A 25,310-nucleotide genomic window follows, 5' to 3' on the forward strand; every position below is an offset into this window, starting at 1 on the left:
AACTGCGTTGCGACGTCATTTTATGTCTGTTGAAGGCGAGCAACACGGCAATCTATTCATCTCGACGAGCTTTACACGATGCGTTAATCAAAGTTTAAAAGTTTTGTTAATGACTACGGCAATTTTGGAAACGACGGGTGCTTGGTGAAGAACGAGAGGATTGATTTCTGCTGGGTCGTGGCGTTTATGTGCGCGGTGGGACGGAGTCGCCAATTTTTTTTTACGATTTTGACTTCTGTTTATTCGGGACCCCGGAGTCCCACCATGGTTCAAATATTGACCTAACGATGTACAGTAGGAGGATCGCACGGCCCCATCCATTGCAGGGCCGCGATTTCTGACACCCAAAAAAACGTTCGGTGGCTGGGGTCCTGTGACGGATGCCCCACGCGGGCAACGTTTAAAAAAAGGGCAACGCCATCTCCCAGAGCCAACTGCTCGTAGGTGGCCATGCAGTGGCGATTGTCCCCTTCTATTCAGGCCGTGTTAGAACGCTGACCCCCCCGCCCCCGCCCCCACCCCCCGTACTATCTCAAGTTCGTAGACAAGGAGGGGACTATTGCCGCATGTTCATAATGCGGCTGCTAGCATGTTAACCAGAATACCTTCACATCATATTACGCCTGTGTTGATCTCCCTGCACTGGCTTCCAGTTTGACATAAAATACAGTTTAAAATCCTATTGTTCACTTACAAAGCAGTGAACCATCATCTTGCTCCAGCCTACATCACTGATATGCTGCACCCATGTCCCCTCAACGTCCCTAAGAACTGGGGATGTAGATCTTCTCTGCATTCCCAGGGTCGAGGCTTTGGTCTAAGGGTGACCGACATTTTCCCGTGTAGCCCTCAGGCTATGGAACGCTCTTCCACAAGATATCAGGATCTCTCAGTCTGTGGACATTTTAAAAATGCATCTTAAAACCTATTTATACGCTTCCGCTTATTAAAGTTTTAGTTGATTTAGTAAATGGATTATAATATAATTGTTTTGATGCTGCATGTCTGCTGCTGCTGTGTCCTGGACGGCGCTTTGAGATCCTTGATGAAAAGCCGCTCTATTAATGGAATTATTATGATTGTGTTGAACGATTTCCAGGTGTTCGCGACGCGTTCACGGGCCATGGGGATGCCACTGGCGCATGTCATCGCGACCAACACTTCCCGCCCTCCACAGGTGCCGTGCGGCCGTCTTACATTTTGTATTGGCTGTACAATTTTTTTGGGAGAAAACTGAACTATTACTCTCGAGATATTGTGCATAATGTGCAATCGCGTTCGGGTTGAAGTGTTCACAAAGATATTTGCGTTTGGTAATGAATATCGTTTCTGAACAACATGAATTTATGTCTAAGTTTGGGCGATTGTGAAGTTACCAGAACATGTGTCAAACAAATTCTAGGGCAACAAATGTCCTAAAACTATTCATTCTGAATGATGAACTCAGCGGGGATGGCATGAATGGTGGTAGAGGGGTGATTGGAAGCGCATCTGAGAAGCAAAGATGCGCTCCCGATCAGGGAGAGGGACATGCTCCCGATTTCTTATCAATCCTAAGAGTCCGGAAGTCACGACGAGTTGCAACATTCCATACCATCCCAAAAACACATTTGCTTTGGATTTCGGAAAAGAATGGTGACGTGACGTTACCGACATATTGAACTTCTTTCACACTGTACGTCGCCAACTGTGCTCATCAGAGGTGCTAATAGGAGGTGCTAATATGGCATTGCTTATTAGCACCTCGTGATCTCATGCCACTGTTGTTAGCCCGCATGTACATGAACAGTGTTTCATAAATGATCGTAACATCTGAAAAAGATCCGACATTCTCCTTATAAACCCAGATTTTTTAAAATCCAGAATTGATTCCGATCTGGTTCATTGGTCAGCACTAACGACAGTGCCCTTGAACACCTGCACATTGGGAGAGGCTGATCTCTTGTTGTTTTTGTGTCCTCTGAAGGCATAAAAGCAGTGTTCAATTTGTCACAGAATGGATATGCAATGTGGTAACAAATGCATGAATTCTGGAACCATTGATAAACTGCTGGATGTGAGCGAGTTTGTGATGACGCCAGACATTGTAAGTCAGCTGGCACATCAACATCGCTCGTATTGATGGTCAATTTGAATGGCAGATGAGCAGAAATCAAGAGCATCAGTGGTTATAGGGACAGATAAAGTAACGGCTTTTTCGTTAACCCATGACCATTTGACTTTATGAAGCGTTCCCATTGGGTCCCAAAATTATTTGTGTTTGTGGTTCCTCATTCATGGAATTCCTTTAGGAAGGCAATGAATGCATTTAGTCGTTCATCGACAGTGCCAGTGAAACTTGGATTGATCGCTATGAGCCAGAGGGTGGGAGCCTGGGCGAACTCCGTTCATCCTCACAGCAGTTGTTTTTTGGTATGCCATCGAACAAAGATGGTCACTGCATCGCTGGCTTTGATATGCACTTCTGCGGAAGCCACTGGAGCTATGCACTTTTAAATAATCAAGATTTAAAACTCGTTTCTTTATAACTACTTTTTGTGTTTAGTTTGTTGTCCTTCCCGCGCATCTCCGATTAGCACTGCTGGCTACGTACGGTGCGAAAGAAGTTCAACATACTAAACTAAACTATTTTTATTTTACCAGGTAAGGCCCACTGAACGATATAGCTTTTTCAGAAGAGACCTGGCCACAAATGATAGCTCATGGTAAGTGGCTTATCATGTGGATATTTTTTGCAACTACATATTCTTCTTGCATGTTTCTAAATGTGGAGGGAAAAACCGAAAGACCCAAATAAAATCTACATGACCATGGGGAGAACATGCAAACTCCCAATATACAGGCATCAGGGTTGAGATTGAACCCACGACCTTCTGTATACTAGGCGGGGGGGGGGTAGTTAACATCTCGCCACCGTGACGCCATTGTATGCATTTGTACATTGAACAGAGACACCCAGGCTCTTGAGTCACCTCGAGCCTCAGCCCTCGAGTGCGGTGTGCAACTTGTGGCGGCGGCCCATCGGTCGTGCGTTCGTGGCGCCGCTTGTTGAGGAGCCCTGCGGTTTGACTCCAGCAGGCCTCCCTGGTTAGTACTGCGGGTGGATTTCAAAAGAGAAAATACTCACAAATAAACTTACTTGGGAAACACATGGCAAGGTTGCTCTGTCCTGAGAAAATTTAGCAGGATCCTCCTGAGAGAGAACCTTGAGACTCATGGAGGCTTTACTGGGTAGTAGTAATAAGCAGAGTAGTAATAAAGTCAGTTGGCTGGCCGGAAAATCTCCAGGCCATCGCAGTGCTTGTGTTGGGACTTGGAGCCGGACATTTGTTGAAAATGCCACGAACTCTTGAGAAAGGAAGCGGCGTCTCGGCTGGATAACGCTCCCTGCTACCCTCCTACCACCATGGCTGAAATAAACGGCAAAAGGGCTTCATGCAGAATACTGAATCACGGCTACTAGCATGGGCCCTGGGCCAGTGTCGGCCGGTCGTTTTAGAGAGCAGCGGCTCCCCTGCTTAATGGAAATGCCCTCTCGTACTACAAGTGCTCTGCCACTCAACTATTTTGTCAAACCGTGTCTCTGCCACGTAGAGACCGAGTCATCGCGTCACCGTGGAGCCTCTACTGCTGACCCAGCACGGCTGGGTGTGGTGGTCGAACCTTCGTGAGGCCGCGTGGTTGTCTCGCCATGTGGCCGCGCTGCACTTGCGCTGAGCCATTCCGTGGAGCCACGCTAGGGCCCCGTGGCTCATCGCGTAAGACGGCAGCCGCCCACCGAGCGGGGTTCGCTGCAGTACGATGCAGTTACCGTGGCAATGCAGTTACCATGGCGATGCAGTAAACGGGCCGAGTTCTAAGTTAATTTAAATACCGAGAGGAACGTGTCGTGTTTCTTTATAAATATAATGAGCAAACACCCTTTAAATGTGTTTAGACGGAGTGCGTAGAAGTCGATTTCCCCGAAGGCGGACACTACGAGAGAGAGATTCTTCAGTTAAGGCAAGGGTGGTCGAGACAAGTCATGTAAATTTCCTCCGTACGGGGTACACCGGTAACATCGATCGTAGCTCAAACATCTGCGAAACACTGTCCCCAGATCGGAATGTGACGTGGCAAAACGGCTCGGGCTCGTCACTCAAACGCTCATGTCCCTCTCTCCCCACCCGCCGCCCCCCTCTTACGGCCGCCACCTTCAACAAACGCGCAAACCCCCTCAACGCCACCGCTGCCACCGCGACACCCGGCACCTCACATGCTCAGCTCGCTGCCCATCTTGGCCACGTCCCCGTTCTGCTCGCTCTGCTCGCTCCCCCCAGGCGCGCCGCTCTCATGGGCCTCGCCGTCGGGGCCCTGCGCGAGCTGGCGGCTGGAGATGGACGGCGCCCGCCGCTCTGCCTCGCTGCGGCTCGCCGTCTCGGCGAAGTCGCGTGCGCTACACGCTGGGGTGCTGCACTCGTAGGTGTCGTGGAAGGTATCGTAGTCCACCTGATAGAAGCCCTCCTCCAGCGTGAGCACGGGCAGGAAGCGGTGGCCCCACAGAACCTCGGCCTCCAGGTAGGAGCTGCGAGCCTGACACGTCATGCCTGGAGCGGGGAGCAGGGCGGTTTCAAATCTCGGTTGTGGTAAGGGTCGACTCAGCCACACCCCCCCACCGCAGGGTTGATAAAATGAAAAACGCTTTGTAGAGAAGTCAACATTGGTCGTGCTACGGCAGTGTTCTTCATTGCAACGTCAGCGGGCCTCTGGTGGCCTTTAGTGCGGCCCCGGACGTGCAACCCCCGACAATACACAGATGGTGACATTATCATCGTGCTGCTCTCAATTGGTTCAAATGTGTGGCGGCCCTCGCACTGATGATTTTTTTTATGGACGAAAGTGTGCCCCCCCCCCCCCCCTTTGAAAATGAGTGAAGAACGCTGGCCTATGGGCAGACTCTCCCCCGATGTAAGATGCAGAATTTCCACCACTGGCTCTGCGAGGATGTAAACGAGAGACAAGCGCCACTGCCTCAGTGCTCACTCGAGCAGCAGCTGACTGCTGGGACGTCGCGGGGCATTGGTGGACATATGGCAAGGACAGGCTGGGACCCGGGACTCCAAGTAGCGTAACGAGCGTGGGGCAGGCATGGAGTGCCTTGCCCCCCCCCCCTCCCCCCCGTGTGGCCAAAGCTATGAGTTGGGCCCCCCTTGACAACCACCATGAGATTTGTTTTCAACAACAGTGGAAAAGAACAACAACACGTATTTAAGACGCGGTTTAATTAATTATTTCATGAAAAAATTTCATATACGTTCCAAGTTTTATTTTAATTCAATTAGAGCGGTAAAGTTTGGCGACTGTACGAGACAAATCAAACATGGGGGCCCCACCTCTACCGATTGCCGCACCCCCCTGAGCTGATAATGTAGTTACTGCGCCACTGCGTACTCCTGAATAGTGGCGACCTCTGTCATAGAGGGTGATCGTAGTCATGGAGGAGTGGCATTCTTAGTGTCTCGGGGAACCGGGAACAGTTTCGGTAACAGTTTTAGGCGATTTTTAGACGGCACCATTTCACACAAATAATAACACTTGGGCCCTCAAAGTGCAAGTGAAGAGACCGCTCATGGAGTTGCTCCCACAGCAGCAAGCCAGACGATGAAGAAGCCGATCAGGGTTGAGAGGAAAGTACCCCCAACGAGGTTACAATGCTCGTCAGCTACGTGATGGGTGAGGCGAACGCACTCATAGGGGGCAGAGATGAGGTGAAGATTGGTTAATTGCTCATGGTAGTGAGGGGAGGGCGGCACCAGAGGGGTTGAGGGTCTCTATATCTGGGCTCGCAGCCAGCCCACGCGTTGGACTCGACTCTTATCATGAATGGGGAATATAGGACATGGATGTGGAGAAGAAAACAGGACAGACAGTCTCAGCTGTACACTTAGGACAGGCGGTACAAGTGAGGCATTAACGCAACATGACAGTGTGAATGTTTACCTGGCAGTATAAACACAATACTGATGTGCACTGCGTGTAGAACAGCTGAAACACACGAGAGAGGCAGCACGAGTGAGACAGCACGAGAGAGACAGCACGAGAGAGACAGCACGAGAGAGACAGCACGAGAGAGAGAGTACAAGAGAGACAGCACGAGAGAGACAGCACGAGAGAGACAGCACGAGAGAGACAGCACGAGAGAGACAGCACGAGAGAGACAGCACGAGAAACAGCACGAGAGAGACAGCACGAGAGAGACAGCACGAGAGAGAGTACAAGAGAGACAGCACGAGAGAGACAGCACGAGAAAGACAGCACGAGAGAGAGTACAAGAGAGACAGCACAAGAGAGACAGCACGAGAGAGACAGCACGAGAGAGACAGCACGAGAGAGAGTACAAGAGAGACAGCACGAGAGAGACAGCACGAGAGAGACAGCACAAGAGAGACAGCACAAGAGAGACAGCACGAGATAGAGAGAGTACAAGAGAGACAGCACGAGAGAGACAGCACGAGAGAGACAGCACAAGAGAGACAGCACGAGAGAGACAGCACGAGATAGAGAGTACAAGAGAGACAGCACGAGAGAGACAGCACGAGAGAGACAGCACGAGAGAGAGACAGCACGAGAGAGACAGCACAAGAGAGACAGCACGAGAGAGACAGCACGAGAGAGACAGCACGAGAGAGAGAGTACAAGAGAGACAGCACGAGAGAGACAGCACGAGAGAGACAGCACGAGAGAGAGACAGCACGAGAGAGACAGCACAAGAGAGACAGCACGAGAGAGACAGCACGAGAGAGACAGCACGAGAGAGAGAGTACAAGAGAGACAGCACGAGAGAGACAGCACGAGAGAGAGTACAAGAAAGACAGCACGAGAGAGACAGCACGAGAGAGACATCACGAGAGAGACACCACGAGAGAGACAGCACAAGAGAGATAGCACGAGAGAGAGACAACAAAAAAGACAGCACAAGACAGACATCGCAAGAGACATCACAAGAAAGACAGCACGACAGAGGCAGCACGAGAGAGACATCGCAAGAGTGAGACAGACAGGAAACACAAAAGAAGGAATCTGCCGCAGCACACGGTGTGCCAGCGACCTCGGACTACTCGACTGGCTCGAGACGGCACCCCGCATAGTACTTGTGGTTACTGTTAAGACGCGTGCCGCTTCCACACCACAGAGAGACCTCGAACAGAAAGGGGGGGAATGGGGGAGGGGGGGCGCTGGACCCCCGATAGCTGCCCCCAGTCCCAGTGACAGGATGCCCCCGATCCTGTCGGCCTCTCCGTGATCGTCGCGCACCGAAAAGGGGGGGGTGGGGGGGGGTGGCGGTGGGGACACTCACCGGTGGCCTCCACCATGCCCTCCAGGATCACGACGATCTCAAACTCTTCCTTCTTCAGCTGGTCACGCGACATCTCCCAGAAGGGGCTCTGCTCGTTAATTTCATGGCAGATGATGAGCGGCGAGACGAGGAAGAGGCGGTCATCCCCCGTGTCGAAGCCCACGTTGATGTCCGTCTGGTTGAGGGGGATGAACTCCCCCTCCTTGGTCTGCTTGGACTTCATCAGCTTGGCTCGAATGGACGCCTCCACGATGTGCGAATTCCTCAAGTCGCCCACGCGGAACATGAGGCAGAGCTTCCCGTCCCTCAGGGAGATGACCGCATTGTTGGAGAACATCAGTGTCTCGGCGCGCTTCTTGGGCTGCGATATTTTGACGAACATGCAGCCCACCATGAAGGCATTGACAATGGAGCCCAGGATGGCCTGCACCAGCAGCAGGATGATCCCCTCGGGACAGCGGTCGGTGATCACCCGGTGGCCATAGCCGATGGTTGTCTCCGTCTCGATGGAGAATAAAAAGGCAGACACGAAGCCATTCAGATTGTCCACGCAGGGCGTCCACGAATTGTCGCCGATGTGATCCAGGTCCCCGCGGATGTACGCAATCAGCCACCAAATGAATCCGAAGAAAAGCCATGTGATCGTGTATGCCAGGGTGAAGACCAGGAGGTTGAAGCGCCACTTGAGGTCGACGAGCGTGGTGAAGAGGTCGGTGAAGTAGCGGTATGTCTCGCGCATGTTGCCGTGGTGCACGTTGCACTTGCCGTCCTTGGAGACATACCGCTGGCGCCGCTTCTTGCCGGCGTCGGCAAGCAGCCGCGTCCGGTCCGTGTGCACCTTGGGGCCCCCGCGGCACTGCTTGGGCACCTTGGTCGCAGGCCGCACCGAGACGCCGCTGTGTTCTACGTCGCCCTCCATGAACGCTCGCGAGTCGTCTCGCATGGTGTGGGCGGCGATGCGCCAGGTGGTGGAGTTCCTGGAACAAGGGAGGAACGTATGTTTGTGTTATGTGTGCATGTGTATTTATGTTGAACATCTTTCGCACCATACGGAGCCAACTGTGCTAATCGTATGTGTGGGGGAAGGATAACAAACAAAACACAACAAGCAGATGTAAATAAATGAGTTTTAAATTTAGATTTAATTGTACATAAGCTCCAGTGGCTTCCTAATATCGGAAGGAAGAGCGTTACAGACGGCCGCAGAAGCATATCCAGAAGTGCATCTGAAAGCATGCGATGTGTTTGTTCCTTTCTCATGCGGCACCATTCCAAAACGTTGCTGCCTCCTGCTTCATCTGCGAAGGGGAGAAAGTGCAGCAGGAAATAAATGCTCTCAAGCTGGGCCAGAGGGGCCGTGGAGAATGAGCGACCGCCCACCGGAGAAACGGTGAAAGCCATGGTTAGTGGAGCGGAAAGTCTCGGAGAAGAGTAGGGTGCGATGAGAAGGGAGAGGAGAGGAAGGAGAGTGCGTGGAGGGGAATAGCGTGTAATGAGAGAATGCAAGAGGTAGGGAGAGACTCATTCATGGAGGATCTTGAAGACGGTGAGTGTGATCTAAACGTCGATTTGAGATTGGTTTGGGAACTAATCTTGGAATTGGAGCATTCTGGTTATATGGCCATGTTTGGGGGTACGGGTGACAATTATGGCAATGACATTTTGAATAATCTGAAGTGTGGAGAGGTGAGGGATGTGGGGAGGTGAGGGATGTGGGGAGGTGAGGGATGAGGGGAGGTGAGGGATGAGGGGAGGTGAGGGATGTGGGGAGGTGAGGGATGTGAGGGATGTGGGGAGGTGAGGGATGTGAGGGATGTGGGGAGGTGAGGGATGAGGGGAGGTGAGGGATGTGGGGAGGTGAGGGATGGGGGGAGGTGAGGGATGTGGGGAGGTGAGGGATGAGGGGAGGTGAGTGATGAGGGGAGGTGAGGAATGAGGGGAGGTGAGGGATGTGGGGAGGTGAGGAATGTGGGGAGGTGAGGAATGAGGGGAGGTGAGGGATGTGGGGAGGTGATGGATGAGGGGAGGTGAGGGATGAGGGGAGGTGAGAGATGTGGGGAGGTGAGGGATGAGGGGAGGTGAGGGATGAGGGGAGGTGAGAGATGTGGGGAGGTGAGGGATGAGGGGAGGTGAGGGATGAGGGGAGGTGAGGGATGAGGGGAGGTGAAGGATGTGGGGAGGTGAGGGATGAGGGGAGGTGAGGGATGAGGGGAGGTGAGGGATGTGGAGAGGCCCTAATGAAGAGAGTCGCAGGAGTCAAGTCGGGATGAAACCAGGGATAAGGGTCTGAGTGACAGCTAGGGTAGGGAGATAGTAGAATTTGGGAGATGTTGCAAAAGACGGAGTGATGAGCTTCTCTAGGGAAACGGGAGACATCGAGAAGAGTAAGCGGGCGAGGGTGGAGCCTTGCAGGACACCGCAGCCCGGGAGTGTCGGAGTGGAGAGCAGAGGCCAGGGTGGGGACACGGAGATGGGTGGGGGGGTCTGGTGTGCCAGGTCCAGGAGAACAAGGATTGAAGATGGATCCATGGTCTGTGGGGAGACCATCATTAACCCCATGTAGGGGAGCAGTAGAATGGCCGCTGTGGATACGAGAGTTTACTGGCGCCTGGAGAACATGAAGAGAGTGGTTTGGACGTTTTCACAACCCTTACTCCGCCATAAACACGTCCACACTCTCTTAAACACACACACACACTTACACCCAAAGAAAACAAGGCCTTGACCAGGTCAATAAAGCAGATATGTAGGTCCATGCAGAGACAAAGATCCCCACATAGCCTGAACAGACTTTTGGGGCAAGTGCTGTTAGCGAGTGAGCACTAGTGAAAGCCGGCACAGCACATGAGGGCAGCCAGCACCCACGCCCGGCCGCCTTTGTCTCCCTCGTGGCAATATTTACACATCGCACCAGGTAGTCATTTGAGGCTGAGTCAGCCTAGGGGCGGCCAAGGACAAGTTCAGATAATCGTCACTGGTGTAGGTAGTCGTGGACGGATTGTGTAACCAGATGGGCTGTGTAGCCAGATGGATTGTGTAACCAAATGGGCTGTGTAACCAGATGGATTGTGTAAGTAGATGGATTGTGTAACCAGATGGATTGTGTAACCAGATGGGCTGTGTAACCAGAAGGGCTGTGCAACCAGATGGATTGTGTAGAGGCGACAGGACACAGACGAGAACTGATGCACGAGCCCTAGGGTCCGAGTGCCTTTGTCTCCCTGGCGGTCACTCCCAGCGCGCGTCTCTCCGGGGTTCATTATTTTCGTGCCCTTCAGCTTGTGGCGGTGCAGGGCAATGTGTCCCCGCATGTCTCCGATCCCATAAGTAATGGCAGCTCTTATGCTGCTGTTTGTCGTCCTTCCGATTAGCACGGTTGGCTGCGTACAGTTTCGAAAGAAGTTCAACATACACTCATAGTACAGACGCAGATTGAAAACTTTCTCCTCTGGGCACATGGGGGCTCTCGCTTGCCCCGAATTCGTCGTTTCGGTCGCGGGTCGTTGTCCTCAACAAAGTGCCCGAGAGATGTCAACAGCATGCGTCTCGCAGCCCGAGTCGGTCTCACGCGATCCCCCATTGCTCGAGCGAATCGGTGGCTAAAATGACGATGTCAGCAGTGAATCTGAAACGGACGGTGCCGACTCAGATGTGTATCACCGGCTGATGCATTCGTCATGGATATTGCATATACAGTGAGGGAAAAAAGTATTTGATCCCCTGCTGATTTTGTACATTTGCCCACTGACAAAGAAATGATCAGTCTATAATTTTAATGGTAGGTTTATTTGAACAATGAGAGACAGAATAACAACAACAAAATCCAGAAAAACGCATGTCAAACATGTTATAAATTGATTTGCATTTTAATGAGGGAAATAAGTATTTGACCCCCTCTCAATCAGAAAGATTTCTGGCTCCCAGGTGTCTTTTATACAGGTAACGAGCTGAGATTAGGAGCACACTCTTAAAGGGAGTGCTCCTAATCTCAGCTTGTTATCTGTATAAAAGATAACTGTTCACAGATGCAATCAATCAATCAGATTCCAAACTCTCCACCATGGCCAAGACCAAAGAGCTCTCCAAGGATGTCAGGGACAAGATTGTAGACTTACACAAGGCTGGAATGGGCTACAAGACCATTGCCAAGCAGCTTAGTGAGAAGGTGACAACAGTTGGTGCGATTATTCGCAAATGGAAGAAACACAAAAGAACTGTCAATCTCCCACGGCCAGGGGCTCCATACAAGATCTCACCTCGTGGAGTTGCAATGATCATGAGAACGGTGAGGAATTAGCCCAGAACTACACGGGAGGATCTTGTCAATGATCTCAAGGCAGCTGGGACCATAGTCACCAAGAAAACAGTTGGTAACACACTATGCCGTGAAGGACTGAAATCCTGCAGCATCTGCATGGCCCCCCTGCTCATGAAAGCACATATACATGCCCGTATGAAGTTTGCCAATGAATATCTGAATGATTCAGAGGACAACTGGGTGAAAGTGTTGTGGTCAGATGAGACCAAAATGGAGCTCTTTGGCATCAACTCAACTCGCCGTGTTTGGAGGAGGAGGAATGCTGCCTTTGACCCCAAGAACACCATCCCCACCGTCAAACATGGAGGTGGAAACATTATGCTTTGGGGGTGTTTTTATGCTAAGGGGACAGGACAACTTCAACGCATCAAAGGGACGATGGACGGGGCCATGTACCATCAAATCTTGGGTGAGAACCTCCTTCCCTCAGCCAGGGCATTGAAAATGGGTCGTGGATGTGTATTCCAGCATGACAATGACCCAAAACACACGGCCAAGGCAACAAAGGAGTGGCTCAAGAAGAAGCACATTAAGGTCCTGGAGTGGCTTAGCCAGTCTCCAGACCTTAATCCCATAGAAAATCTGTGGAGGGAGCTGAAGGTTCGAGTTGCCAAACGTCAGCCTCAAAACCTTAATGACTTAGAGAAGATCTGCAAAGAGGAGTGGGACAAAATCCCTCCTGAGATGTGTGCAAACCTGGTGGCCAACTACAAGTAACGTCTGACCTCTGTGATTGCCAACAAGGGTTTTGCCACAAAGTACTAAGTCATGTTTTACAGAGGGGTCAAATACTTATTTCCCTCATTAAAATGCAAATCAATTTATAAAATTTTTGACATGCGTTTTTCTGGATGTTTTTGCTGTTATTCTGTCTCTCACTGTTCAAATAAACCTACCATTAAAATTATAGACTGATAATTTCTTTGTCAGTGGGCAAACGTACAAAATCAGCAGGAGATCAAATACTTTTTTTCCCTCACTGTAGGTTGTATATACAGATCGTCATGCACATTGCATATACATTGTGTATACAGATCGTCATGCACACTGCATATACATTGTGTATACAGATCGTCATGCACACTGAATCTACATTGTGTACACAGATCGTCATACACAATGCATATACATTGTGTATACAGATCGTCATGCACGCTGTTTAAAATTGTGTAGTGTCAACTATTCAGAGACAGTTTATAGGAGGCACCTTCTTTATTAACAACTTCCACGGTCTTGTCTACACACTCTCCACAGTAGCTTAGCCTAGCCTGTACACAACACTAGCCATCTAACACTGATGGCGTTGACATGACATAGCCAACTACTATCCTTCATAGCGCAATATCTAGTGGAGACGTGAGCGACGACGGTAACGAGATGACACCAACGACGAGACAAGTCCACTCCCAGAACCGTCAGCCTCGAGCTCCCGCTCTCAGCTCCTTTTATGCTACCAGCGTGGCCTGGCTCCGCCCTGGCCGCACCTCCCTTCTCAAACCAGCTAGCAGGTTCCAGGGGCCTCCAGATGGGGTCCTCGGTGGCCCTTGCCCGAGTTCTTCCTCTCTGCCAACACACTGTGCACACCCCCACCGGCGTGTGTACTGTTTGTCCACCACAGTTGTCGCTGCTGCCCACCAGCCGGCGCTATTACACTATATCACACACCCCCCCCCCCTTGTTTAAAAAAAACAGCCGTCCCGGCTGATACACAACAACACAACTGGGCGGACAGGCAGAGCAACTCCTACAACCGAGGAACATCAAAACACCAAAAAAAGCAACAACCAACCAAAACCAAAGTCGCGATACTCCCCGCGGATCAACAATCCAACACCTGCTCCACCAGAGCAAGTCAGCGTGCACGCAACACACAGCACAACGGCGGCAGCCTCCATGAATTAACAACACAACAACCCTTACACTCGGCGTGCAGCACAGGCAAAAAACCCCCGTCAGGAACAGCACAACTGCGACGCCCCCCCGCGAACCGACAACACAACCGCCGTGACACTCGGCGAGTGGTGCGGAACTTTGCTCACGTGAACCGGATCCTTGACGCCAGTACCCCGCCTTGGGCAGGATCTTGCACTTCTGGGCGGGCTCCGAGGAACACAAAAATAAAATGGCCTAAAGGGCGCGGCCCCTCCCTGGATTAATTAGCAGCACTTGACTGGGCTCCAGCTTCCAATCCCTCACACCCGGCAACCTCGGAATATATTCCGGCGTCAGAGGCTCGGATCCTGTGGGGCTTGGGGAGCAGAAGCTGGCAGGGTGGAGGGCGTCGGTGGCGCTACCAACGTCGCGTTGATACCCCGGCACTTTCTTGTGATGTGGCCCGGCCGACCACACCTGAAGCAGGTGGCTGTGGGTCTCCAGGGCGGAAGGGGCTTCCCCTCTCGCCAACTCCATCCCGTCGGCCTTCTGAGGTAGCCCCTCCCATGCGGCCCATAATTGTACACCGCAGCCACCATCTCCACCTCCCGGCATGTTGGCCCCTGTGCCTCGGCGTCCCCTGTTCAAGCCGCCACCTTGGGCCATTGCTGCATGCTTTCGTGGGCCTGAATCCACCAGGCCATCTTCAAGGACATCAATTCGTCGTCCCCCGTGATCGTTAGGACGACCCCCAACTCCTGCGCCAATGAAAGCAGCCTCTCCACTGCCGTCCAGTCCATGTGAGGATACGCCTCCTGCCCCAACGCCAGCAGAGCGTTATGAAAAGCAAGAGGCGTCTCGGCCTCCCCCCGCTTCTGCTGCAAAAATCTACTGCAGGCGGTGTACGGCGGGTCGAAGACTGCCGCAATTTGGGCGTATGCCCGCTGTAAAGCTGACCGATCACCTTCCGGGATTGCCTGGAATGCCGCCAACGCATAGTTGTTGAGGGCCGTCGGTAGGGCTCGCAGGGCCTCCTGTTCCGTCCACCCGACGGACAACAAAGCTGCTTTGAAGCTATGATGAAACGCCGTCCAATCGCCTTCCGCCGCCATGAACTCCCGAATGGGAGACAGCCGTTGTGGTCAGAACGCGGCTCCTTGCATCGACGCCTTAGCTTTGTCCCACTCCAAATGGTGCCTGCCGACCATACCATGCCCTCTGCGGGCAAAATGGCGCCCGGCAACCGCGTGGTCTCCGCCGTGGGAATCGCCGCTGCAGGCAGCAGCTCCGACGTGCCCCGCGGCCCACTCCCAGCGGCACCCGCCGACAACGCAATGCCCTCTGCGGGCGAAATGGCGGTCGGCAACCGCGTTGTTTCCACCGCGGGAACCGCTGCTGTCGGTGGCAGCTCCAGCGAGCCCTGCGGCCCATGCCAAATGGCACCCGCCTACCATGCTGTGCCCTCCGCGGGCGAAATGGCAGCCGGCAACCGTGTGGTCTCCGCTGCGGGAACTGCCGCTGAATACGGCAGCTCCGGCGAGTGCCGCGGCCCACTCGCCGTCCCTTGGACATCAGGCGCGGATGTGGAGAGCTGCGCGACCAGCTGGCCGATGGTCACGATGAGCAGGTTGAGGCAGCCAACCTCCTCGTGCCACCCATTCTCGGCTCGCATCTCCGGAGGATCGGCGCCCCTCTCCCGTTGATCCGCAGCCGCCACTCCCGCGCCCAAGGGGTTTGTAACCAGGGTCCCAGGTCCCGGGGCTGTCGGAGGGATAACCGTCTCGCCGTCCTTGTCCTCTGATGAGACTATGGGTGGGTTCCTCTTCCTGGATAACTTCGACATTGCGACTTATACCCTAATGCCCGTCAAATTTTCCAAGCACTTCTGACACGAGTTGTAGTGTTAACGATTTAAGGACAAAGTTTATAGCAGGAACCTTCTTTATTAACAACTTCCATGGTCTCGTCCACACACTCTCCACAGTAGCTTAGCCTAGTCTGTACACAACACTAGCCGTCTAACACGGACAGCGCTGACTGAGATAGCCAACTACTATCCTTCGTAGCGCAATATCTAGCAGAGACGTTAGCGATGATGGCGACAAGACAACAGCGACAACGAGACGAGTCCACTCCCAGAACCGGCAGCCTCAAGCTCCCGCTCTCGGCTCCTTTTATGCTACCAACGCGGCCTGGCTCCGCCCTGACTTCGCCTCCCTTCTCGAACCCGCTAGCAGGTTCCAGGGGTCTCCAGATGGGGTCCTCCGTGACCCTTGCCCTAGTTCCTCCTCTCTGCCAACACACCGTGCACACCCCCACCGGCGTGTGTACTGTCTGTCCACCACAGTTGCCGCTGCTGTCCACCAGGCAGCCTATTACACTACGTTTGTATATACAGATCGTCATGCACACTGCATATAAATTGTGTATACAGATCGTCATGCACACTGCATATACATTGTGTATACAGATCGTCATGCACACTGCATATACATTGTAGATGTAGTGACATATGACGTCCCTACTGTGTCAGGACACTAACGAGCATAGTGACATATGACGTTGGCTCGGTACGGGTACTGTATGCGGGGTGTCACGGAGGTCGCGTCAGGCCGTGAGACTCTGCGTGAATCCAACAGGACACGTGACCGGACAAAGGGGGGCTAGGGGCCCCAGGGGGGAGCTTGGTGGTCACGTGGGAAGGGGCCCGTACCTTCCCAAAGGATCGGGAAGGGGGGCATGGCCGAGGGCGGGGCCAGCCACGCCACAGCAGTTATAAGCGGGGCGTGAAGTGAGAGCTGGGCTGTTCAACCCTGGGATGAAGACGCCATCAGCGGTCCTCGAGTCTCTGGGCTTCTGCCCTGGTCACGTTATGTAGTATTTCCCCCGAGTGTTAGTTAACTAGGGATGGTGGTCACCACCTTATGTATCGTGTTGAGTTGGTTAAGTGTTAATAAATAGTGTTGCCTCCAAGTTGAGTGTATGCCTCAATCGAACCATTGTATATACAGATCGTCATGCACACTGCATATACATTGTATATACAGATCGTCATGCACACTGCATCTACATTGTATATACAGATCGTCATGCACACCGCATCTACATTGTATATACAGATCGTCATGCACACTGCATCTACATTGTGTATACAGATCGTCATGCACACTGCATCTACATTGTATATACAGATCGTCATGCACACTGCATATACATTGTGTATACAGATCGTCATGCACACTGCATATACATTGTATATACAGATCGTCATGCACACTGCATCTACATTGTATATACAGATCGTCATGCACACTGCATCTATATTGTATATACAGATCGTCATGCACACTGCATATACATTGTGTATACAGATCGTCATGCACACTGCAACTACATTGTATATACAGATCGTCATGCACACTGCATCTACATTGTATATACAGATCGTCATGCACACTGCATATACATTGTGTATACAGATCGTCATGCACACATCATCTACATTGTGTATACAGATTGTCATGCACACAGCATATACATTTTATATACAGATCGTCATGCACACAGCATATACATTGTATATACAGATCGTCATGCACACAGCATATACATTGTGTATACAGATCGTCATGCACACTGCATCTACATTGTATATACAGATCGTCATGCACACTGCATCTACATTGTGTATACAGATCGTCATGCACACTGAATATACATTGTATATACAGATAGGCATACATTGTATACACAGATCGCCATGTAAAAAATAATAGGCGTTAGTCTGACAATTAAACAGCTTTTAAGATGTTCAAACACCAAATACCAAATACATTCATTTTACAAGGCACCAAAGACTGCATTAACCACATGTCCTTGTGGCAAAACATATCAACAAACATGCTCTGATAATATTTTCATTTGTTTTGTAATATACCACGTGTATATTCTATATACTTAATATATACAGATCGCCATGTGTATTGATGCCTTCACCTCAGCAGTCTAAGCCGATGTACCTGTTGTTGTGTGCTTGTGTATCACCACTGTGTTGTTGCGTGCCTCCCCTAGGTCGACTCAGCCTCAAATGAGTACCTGGTGTGGTGTGTAAACATCGTCACTGGAAAGACAAAGGCGGCCGGGCGTGGTTCTGGTCACCCCCCCCTGTCTACCGTGCCTTCATAAGTGCTGCTCGCTAACAGCACTTTCCCCAACAGGCTACACGGGGGATCTTCGTCTTTGTTGTTGTGTGTGTGTGTGCTTGTGCACCACTGCCGAAGCAGCAGCAGAATCATCCCCACAACAAGAGATGATTGCTGTGTAATGTTTGAGAAGGTGCGCTGCTGCTACTGCTGCTGTTGTCGGCAGCGAAGAGCCGCGAGCCATCTCCGAGTTCCGACTCCTCTGGTGACCTCGGGGCGAATTATCCGTGAGAACAACCTCCGCGCGATTCCAGCCCAGCCGTGTGCTCCCCGCAGTGGCCTTCAACGACTCTCTGGATGTTGCTGCTGCTGTTGTTGTTTTACGCCGTGATTGGTGAGCGCCAAAAGTGAACTGCACCCAATTTCCATTGAATGAAAAATGTCTTTGCAAAAGCCCACACGGGGGATACCGCGCGGGACTGCATTCGAAACCATCTCAGAGCCCACCCCCCATCATCATGATGAGTACTGCATCGTGATGAGTACTGCTGCATCGGTAACAGGTCGGCTCTGAGCCCCCACCTCCACCTGCTCCTCACCCCAGTCTGTCACGGGGCGTCATTGTGGAGCGGATTTCCCAGCTCCGGATAAACAAACAAATAAACAATCACACCCCACATCCTCCATCATCGCGCGGATCGGAGGCCTCGCTGGGTAGTGCGGCGCGGTAGAGCTTGTGTTTATAGCGCTGGTGATTGATGCTAGCGCTGGTGATGGGAGCGCTGGCGATGCTAGCGCTGGTGATGCGTGCGCTGGTGATTGATTCTAGTGCTGGTGATTGATTCTAGTGCTGGTGATTGATTCTAGCGCTGGTGATTGATTTTAGTGCTGGTGATTGATTCTAGTGCTGGTGATTGATTCTAGTGCTGGTGATTGATTCTAGTGCTGGTGATTGATTCTAGTGCTGGTGATTGATTCTAGTGCTGGTGATTCTAGTGCTGGTGATTGATTCTAGTGCTGGTGATTGATTCCAGCGCTGGTGATTGATTCTAGCGCTGGTGATTGATTCTAGTGCTGGTGATTGATTCTAGTGCTGGTGATTGATTCTAGCGCTGGTGATTGATTCTAGCGCTGGTGATTGATTCTAGCGCTGGTGATTGATTCTAACGCTGGTGATTGATTCTAGTGCTCGTGATTCTAGTGCTGGTGATTGATTCTAGCGCTGGTGATTAATTCTAGTGCTGGTGATTGATTCTAGTGCTGGTGATTGATTATAGTGCTCGTGATTGATTATAGTGCTGGTGATTGATTCTAGCGCTGGTGATTGATTCTAGCGCTGGTGATTGATTCTAGTGCTGGTGATTGATTCTAGTGCTGGTGATTGATTCTAGTGCTGGTGATTGATTCTAGTGCTCGTGATTCTAGCGCTGGTGATGCAAGCGCTGGTGATTCACGCTCGATCCGCGTTCATGCAGCGCACTATCTCGAGTCGCAATCGAGGCGGCGACAGTGGCGGTGGTGAAGATGAATCCGACAATGGCAAGATCCTCCTCCTCGCACCGCAACCATCCCTCCTCTCATTCACAGCGAGATGTTCCCGTGTTCACCTCTCCCACCTCCTCCTCCTCTCCCACCTCCTCATCATCACCGCAAACAGAGGACGCCATCATTCGCGGCGACATCAGGTGAAGCGGGTGGACAAGAGACGCGTAAATAACAATGGCACGGGGGGGGGAGGTAGTGGTGGGGGGTGATCGCCTTAAATCGCTGTCCGCGTGAGTACCTTTGGAGAGAGCAGGGAGGGCGGCTCAGTCTTGCATCGCCGTGCAGCCGAGACGAGGCGTGGAGAGAGGAAGACGCGCGGTGTTTGTGTTAGAGAGCGCGGGGCGATAGCGAGAGGGGAGTTAGCGCAAGAGACACGACCGTACGGTGTGGGAGGGGGGGCACTGTGCCTCTTCCTCGCGCGGCAGAAGAGTCGAGGCGAGAGGAGGAGCGGGGGAGGAGGAGTATGAGGCGGGGGGCTGGGGGGCGGATGATGTCAGAAGGGGGAGGAGGACTGAGTCTCGGGAGCCGGGGGCAACGAGTCCGCGCTGCGCTGTGGACACGGTCGCACATTGGGCACCCCATGCCCCAATTAACGGCGCGGGCTAATTAAGACCGGGCTAATTTAAGGGACACGCTCGATCTGCTGCTGGCGCGACGACCGCGAGTTATCCCCGCACCCTAGCAATGGCTTGGCCCCCGTGGTTGTCACGCGTCGTGTCCGCGACACCGACTCGGGTCCCCGGCAGAGGAAGCGAGGAGAGTCGCATCAGCAGTGGAGGTGCCGAGCAGAGAGCCCGCACAAATTCCAGAGAGCCTGCATAGATCCCACAGAGATCCCACATGATCCCACACAGATCCCACAGAGATCCCACATGATCCCATACAGATCCCACAGAGATCTCACACAGAACCCGCAGAGACCCCGGACAGATCCCATACAGACCCCACAAAGTTCCCGCAGGGATCCCACACATATCCCACAGAAATCCCACAGAGATCGCACAGATCCCACAGAGATCCCGCAGAGATTCCACACAGATCCCACATACCCGACACAGATCTCGTAGAGCCCCCGGACAGATGGCACACAGATCCCACAGAGATCCCACGTAGATCCTACACAGATCCCGCAGAGACTCCAGATAGATCCCACACAGATCCCACAGAGTTCCCGCAGAGATCCCACACAGATCCCACCAAGAGCCTGAACAGATCCCACAGACATCTGACAGAGAACCCGCACATATCCCACAGAGATCCCACAGAGTTCATGCAGGGATCCCACACAGATCCCACAGAAATCCAACAGAGAGCCTGCACAGATCCCACGGAGATCCCACATAGATCTCACACAGATCCCGTAGAGCCCCCGGACAGATGCCACACAGATCCCACATAGATCCCGCAGAGATCCCGCACAGATCCCGTAGAGATCCCACAGAGCTCTCACAGAGAGCCCGCAGATATCTTACACAGATCCCACATAGAAACCCGCAGAGATCCCGCACAGATCCCACACAGATCCCACATAGATCCCGGAGGGTACCCACACAGATCCCGCAGGAAGCCCGGACAGATGCCACTCAGATCCCACAGAGATCCCACACAGATCCCGCACATATCCCGCAGAGATCCCACAAAGCTCCCGCAGAGAGCCCGCAGAGATCCCACCGATGTCTGTCCGAAATAACGTGAGTCGTGTTCAGCAGAATTCTCTACGAGGGGGTGAAGGATGAGGGGGGCAGCTATTTGGTCTCTTATGAAGATTCATAGGGGCGTGTTTGGTGTACGTGTGGTGTGTGGTGTACGTGGAGTGAGGTGTGTGTGGCAAAAACAACCCCCTACTTCCTCATTGGTACCGGACGGCAGCGCTGTGGTGAGCAGTGCCGTGGGAGGAGGGCCTTTTTAGACTGGCCATTCCTCTCATGGCGTTTGCAACCACCACAGCGGCCAAATTGGGGTTCTGGATGGGTGTGAGGGGCTGGTAACCCCTCCACCTTCAATTAATGACCACAAAACCACGACTGAAAATTTTAATTAATAAGCTTGTACCGGAGACCCTGGGGGGACAGGCGTCTATGACGTTTTCTGACCAAACCCCATTTGGCGGAGCCAGGAGACTGAACCCTTACCCTCGGGGTTCCTCCAGAAACAACAAAATACCACTATGGGTGGCCACGTGGAATGTTCGAATGCTCACTGCGGAGGAGAGGCTGCCACTCCTCTGTCGGGAGCTGGACCGGTACCGCCTGGATCTCTGTAGTATTCAGGAGGTCTGGTGGACCAGCTCGGGCTCCTGCCACCATGAGGGGTGGATAGTCCTCTACTCGGGGCAGGAAACTGCCAAACAACAGGGAGTAGCTCTTCTTCTGTAAGCCCCAGGCTACTTTGGGCTCGCCTTCCCATCAACGAGAGGCGAGGAGTGGTGGTCGTGGTTACTTATGCCCCCACTGAAGACAAACATCCGTGGAGGGATGCAGGCAAGGCCGATGAGTCAGATGCCTTCTATGACCTCCTGTCACAGGTGCTAGCTAAAGTGGCCCCAAAATTAAGATTAAAATGATTGATATTGGGAACATTTGGTCACCAAACGTCATCATGATGTGAAAGCTGATTGTCAAATGAATCGTGATATCTAATTACAAGGGCCTCTTAAAATAATTTGAGCGATGTACTGTGTACGTGAAACCTTACGTAATGGTCTTTAATGTTATAAAGTCAATTTGTATTTCACCTAGACTATATCATTGGCAATTCTTAGATGCAATAGGAAGGGTGGAATGTGATAATGACAACCGCCATTCGCTACTAAGTGGCGCTGACGTCACCACGGCGCTTGTGCCAGGCTATGTGAACGTTAAGGCCACGTGAAGTGTCCATCGTCCGCTGACAGGAGGTCACGGGACAGACGCAGCTGCCATGGGTCGACTGACTGAGATGACTGGTTGATACACTACCTGTGCCCCCTACTGTGCCAACTTTTTTTTGTGCGGGTAGTGAGCCTGTGTGTGCGGGGTTATGTGTCAGACATGGTATTATCACATTGTGCCAAAAGTTGGCACAGTTGGCACAATGTGACAATACCATGTCTGACACCCCGCATACAAAGGCTCAATACCCACACATGATAAAAAAAATTCTTCATTCTCAATATCTGAAAAAACAATACCTGTACACACACTATAATGAGTCACAGTACACATCCTGGGTCACCTAAGGGTGGCAAAAACCAGACTTCAAAAACTCTAAATGCAATCCATCTTGCTATGCTTTTTCCCCCATTCATGTGCAAATTGCATTACGAACGTTAAACGAGTTGCTGAATGAGGAGAGGTAAAAACAAATATGGATGTTGGAATTGGCACCACAGGCCCTAGAGGACCAATTGTCAGTCGGTCAGATGCCACACAGATCCCACATAGATCCCGCAGAGATCCCGCAGAGATCCCGCACAGATCCCGTAGAGATCCCACAGAGCTCCCACAGAGAGCCCGCAGATATCTTACACAGATCCCACATAGATCCCGCAGAGATCCCGCACAGATCCCACACAGATCCCACATAGATCCCGGAGGGTACCCACACAGATCCCGCAGGAAGCCCGGACAGATGCCACTCAGATCCCACAGAGATCCCACACAGATCCCGCACATATCCCGCAGAGATCCCACAAAGCTCCCGCAGAGAGCCCGCAGAGATCCCACCGATGTCTGTCCGAAATAACGTGAGTCGTGTTCAGCAGAATTCTCTACGAGGGGGTGAAGGATGAGGGGGGCAGCTATTTGGTCTCTTATGAAGATTCATAGGGGCGTGTTTGGTGTACGTGTGGTGTGTGGTGTACGTGGAGTGAGGTGTGTGTGGCAAAAACAACCCCCTACTTCCTCATTGGTACCGGACGGCAGCGCTGTGGTGAGCAGTGCCGTGGGAGGAGGGCCTTTTTAGACTGGCCATTCCTCTCATGGCGTTTGCAACCACCACAGCGGCCAAATTGGGGTTCTGGATGGGTGTGAGGGGCTGGTAACCCCTCCACCTTCAATTAATGACCACAAAACCACGACTGAAAATTTTAATTAATAAGCTTGTACCGGAGACCCTGGGGGGACAGGCGTCTATGACGTTTTCTGACCAAACCCCATTTGGCGGAGCCAGGAGACTGAATCCTTACCCTCGGGGTTCCTCCAGAAACAACAAAATACCACTATGGGTGGCCACGTGGAATGTTCGAATGCTCACTGCGGAGGAGAGGCTGCCACTCCTCTGTCGGGAGCTGGACCGGTACCACCTGGATCTCTGTAGTATTCAGGAGGTCTGGTGGACCAGCTCGGGCTCCTGCCACCATGAGGGGTGGATAGTCCTCTACTCGGGGCAGGAAACTGCCAAACAACAGGGAGTAGCTCTTCTTCTGTAAGCCCCAGGCTACTTTGGGCTCGCTTTCCCATCAACGAGAGGCGAGGAGTGGTGGTCGTGGTTACTTATGCCCCCACTGAAGACAAACATCCGTGGAGGGATGCAGGCAAGGCCGATGAGTCAGATGCCTTCTATGACCTCCTGTCACAGGTGCTAGCTAAAGTGGCCCCTCAGGATAGAGTTATCTTGTTGGGTGACTTCAATGCCCAAAGTTGGTCATGATGCTGGCACCTGGTCTGGACGGATTGAGAGGCATGGGCCGGATCAGCTCAATAACAACGGCAGGAGGCTGCTATATTATTGTGCAGCCCATGGGCTTGTAATTACCAACACGCTGTTCCGGCATCGGCGCATCCACACAACATCATGGATGTATGCCGGGTCTAAGCAACAACATCTGCTGGACTACATAGTGACAGAACAGCGGATGCGGGCCCATGTCTTTGAAACCAGGATCTACCGTGGACCTGATCTGCCCACTGACCATCGACTTGTCATCTGTAAGATGCGCCTGCCATTCTTCCACTCCGGTGGTGGGTGTACACCCAGGACCCCATTCAAACCCATAGTGGTATGGTCTCAGCTAGCTGATGAAAGTTGCAAGCGAGAATTTCATCATCGCTTGCGACTGGGGTTGGCATCGTCCCCCACTCCTCCTGATGTCGAGGGGAAATGGGCGAGATTTAGGACTGTGGCTCATGCAGCTGCAATGGCTGCTGAGGGTACATGGTCCAGACCTCCTCAGAGACCCTGGCTGACAGAGTAGGTGTGCAGGCTGGCTGAGAAAAAGCGACAGGCCCACTCTCATCGGCTACAGCATCCCACATCGGAGAATGAGGAGGCTTACCGCAGCCTTCGCTCGGACGTTGGGAGAGCCATGAGGTTCTGCAAGGATGGGTGGTGGTCGCGGGTTGTTGAGGAGATGGAGTCTGCCTCAATGGCCTGCGATCACAAATCACTCTGTAACTCCGTCAAAAAAGTAACCTGCAGCGCCATACCTATTACCATCATTAGGGGAAAGAACGGTGATCCAATCTCCGACCCAACAAGAACTGGTTTGCAGATTTGCTGAGCATTTCTGTGAGGTCCTGGGGGAGGGGAAATCTCTCAGCCTGGAAAACAGTGGGACAAAGTGGGGATGACCCTGCTGAGGCTGCAGTGCCTCAAATATTGGAAGAAGAAGTCACCCCCTGTGAGTGGCTGGCTGAGGTGCCATCTGTTGAGGAAGTACTGAAGGCGATCCGGAGTCTGAGACCAGGAAAGGCACCGGGCAGAGATTATCTCCCAAGCGAAATGCTGAGGGAGAGTGGCGTTTGTGTATAGACTGCCCTACAGGACATCATAACAACAGTCTGGACCACTGGACGGGTTTCGCAGGATTGGAAGGATGCCCTGGTGGTCCCCCTCTTTAAGGATTATATCACAATTGCCTTGCTAGGCACGCTGAGGAGAGGCTTTCAGAGCCCCAATGTGGTTCCAGGAAAGGGCAGTCCTGCACAGATGCCATATTTTCTGTCCGTCTGCTACAGCAGAGGTGTAGGGATTTCCAACAAGATCTACATCTCTGGATTATTGACCTGGTCAAGGCCTATGATACCATCAGTAGGCCTGGGCTCTGGGTTGTACTTCATGCTTTCGGAGTCCCTGACCCTCTGCTCACGATCATTAAGGACCTTCATGATGGTGAGCG

General features: G+C 52.3%; 1 protein-coding gene across 3 annotated transcripts; it reads right to left on the bottom strand.

Moving 5' to 3' along the window:
* Positions 1–526: 526 nt before the first annotated feature.
* Positions 527–19,795, bottom strand: LOC144943030 (G protein-activated inward rectifier potassium channel 4-like). 3 transcript variants are annotated; one of them, XM_078870192.1, is made up of 4 exons: positions 19,452–19,642; positions 7,337–8,313; positions 4,256–4,586; positions 527–3,094 (listed from the first exon to the last, which is right to left on the bottom strand). In XM_078870192.1, exons 2-4 carry the CDS (start codon positions 8,277–8,279, stop codon positions 2,881–2,883), a joined length of 1,488 nt encoding a protein of 495 aa, XP_078726318.1. In that variant the 5' UTR covers positions 8,280–8,313; positions 19,452–19,642; the 3' UTR covers positions 527–2,880. The 3 variants fall into 3 exon arrangements, with proteins under 3 accessions (XP_078726318.1, XP_078726320.1, XP_078726319.1); XM_078870194.1 differs by having other exon boundaries at positions 3,004–4,586; positions 19,452–19,503; positions 19,630–19,795; XM_078870193.1 differs by having other exon boundaries at positions 3,004–4,586.
* Positions 19,796–25,310: the final 5,515 nt, after the last annotated feature.

Source organism: Lampetra fluviatilis, chromosome 29 (assembly GCF_964198595.1).
Source record: "Lampetra fluviatilis chromosome 29, kcLamFluv1.1, whole genome shotgun sequence".
Classification (NCBI taxonomy): Eukaryota; Metazoa; Chordata; class Hyperoartia; order Petromyzontiformes; family Petromyzontidae; genus Lampetra; species Lampetra fluviatilis.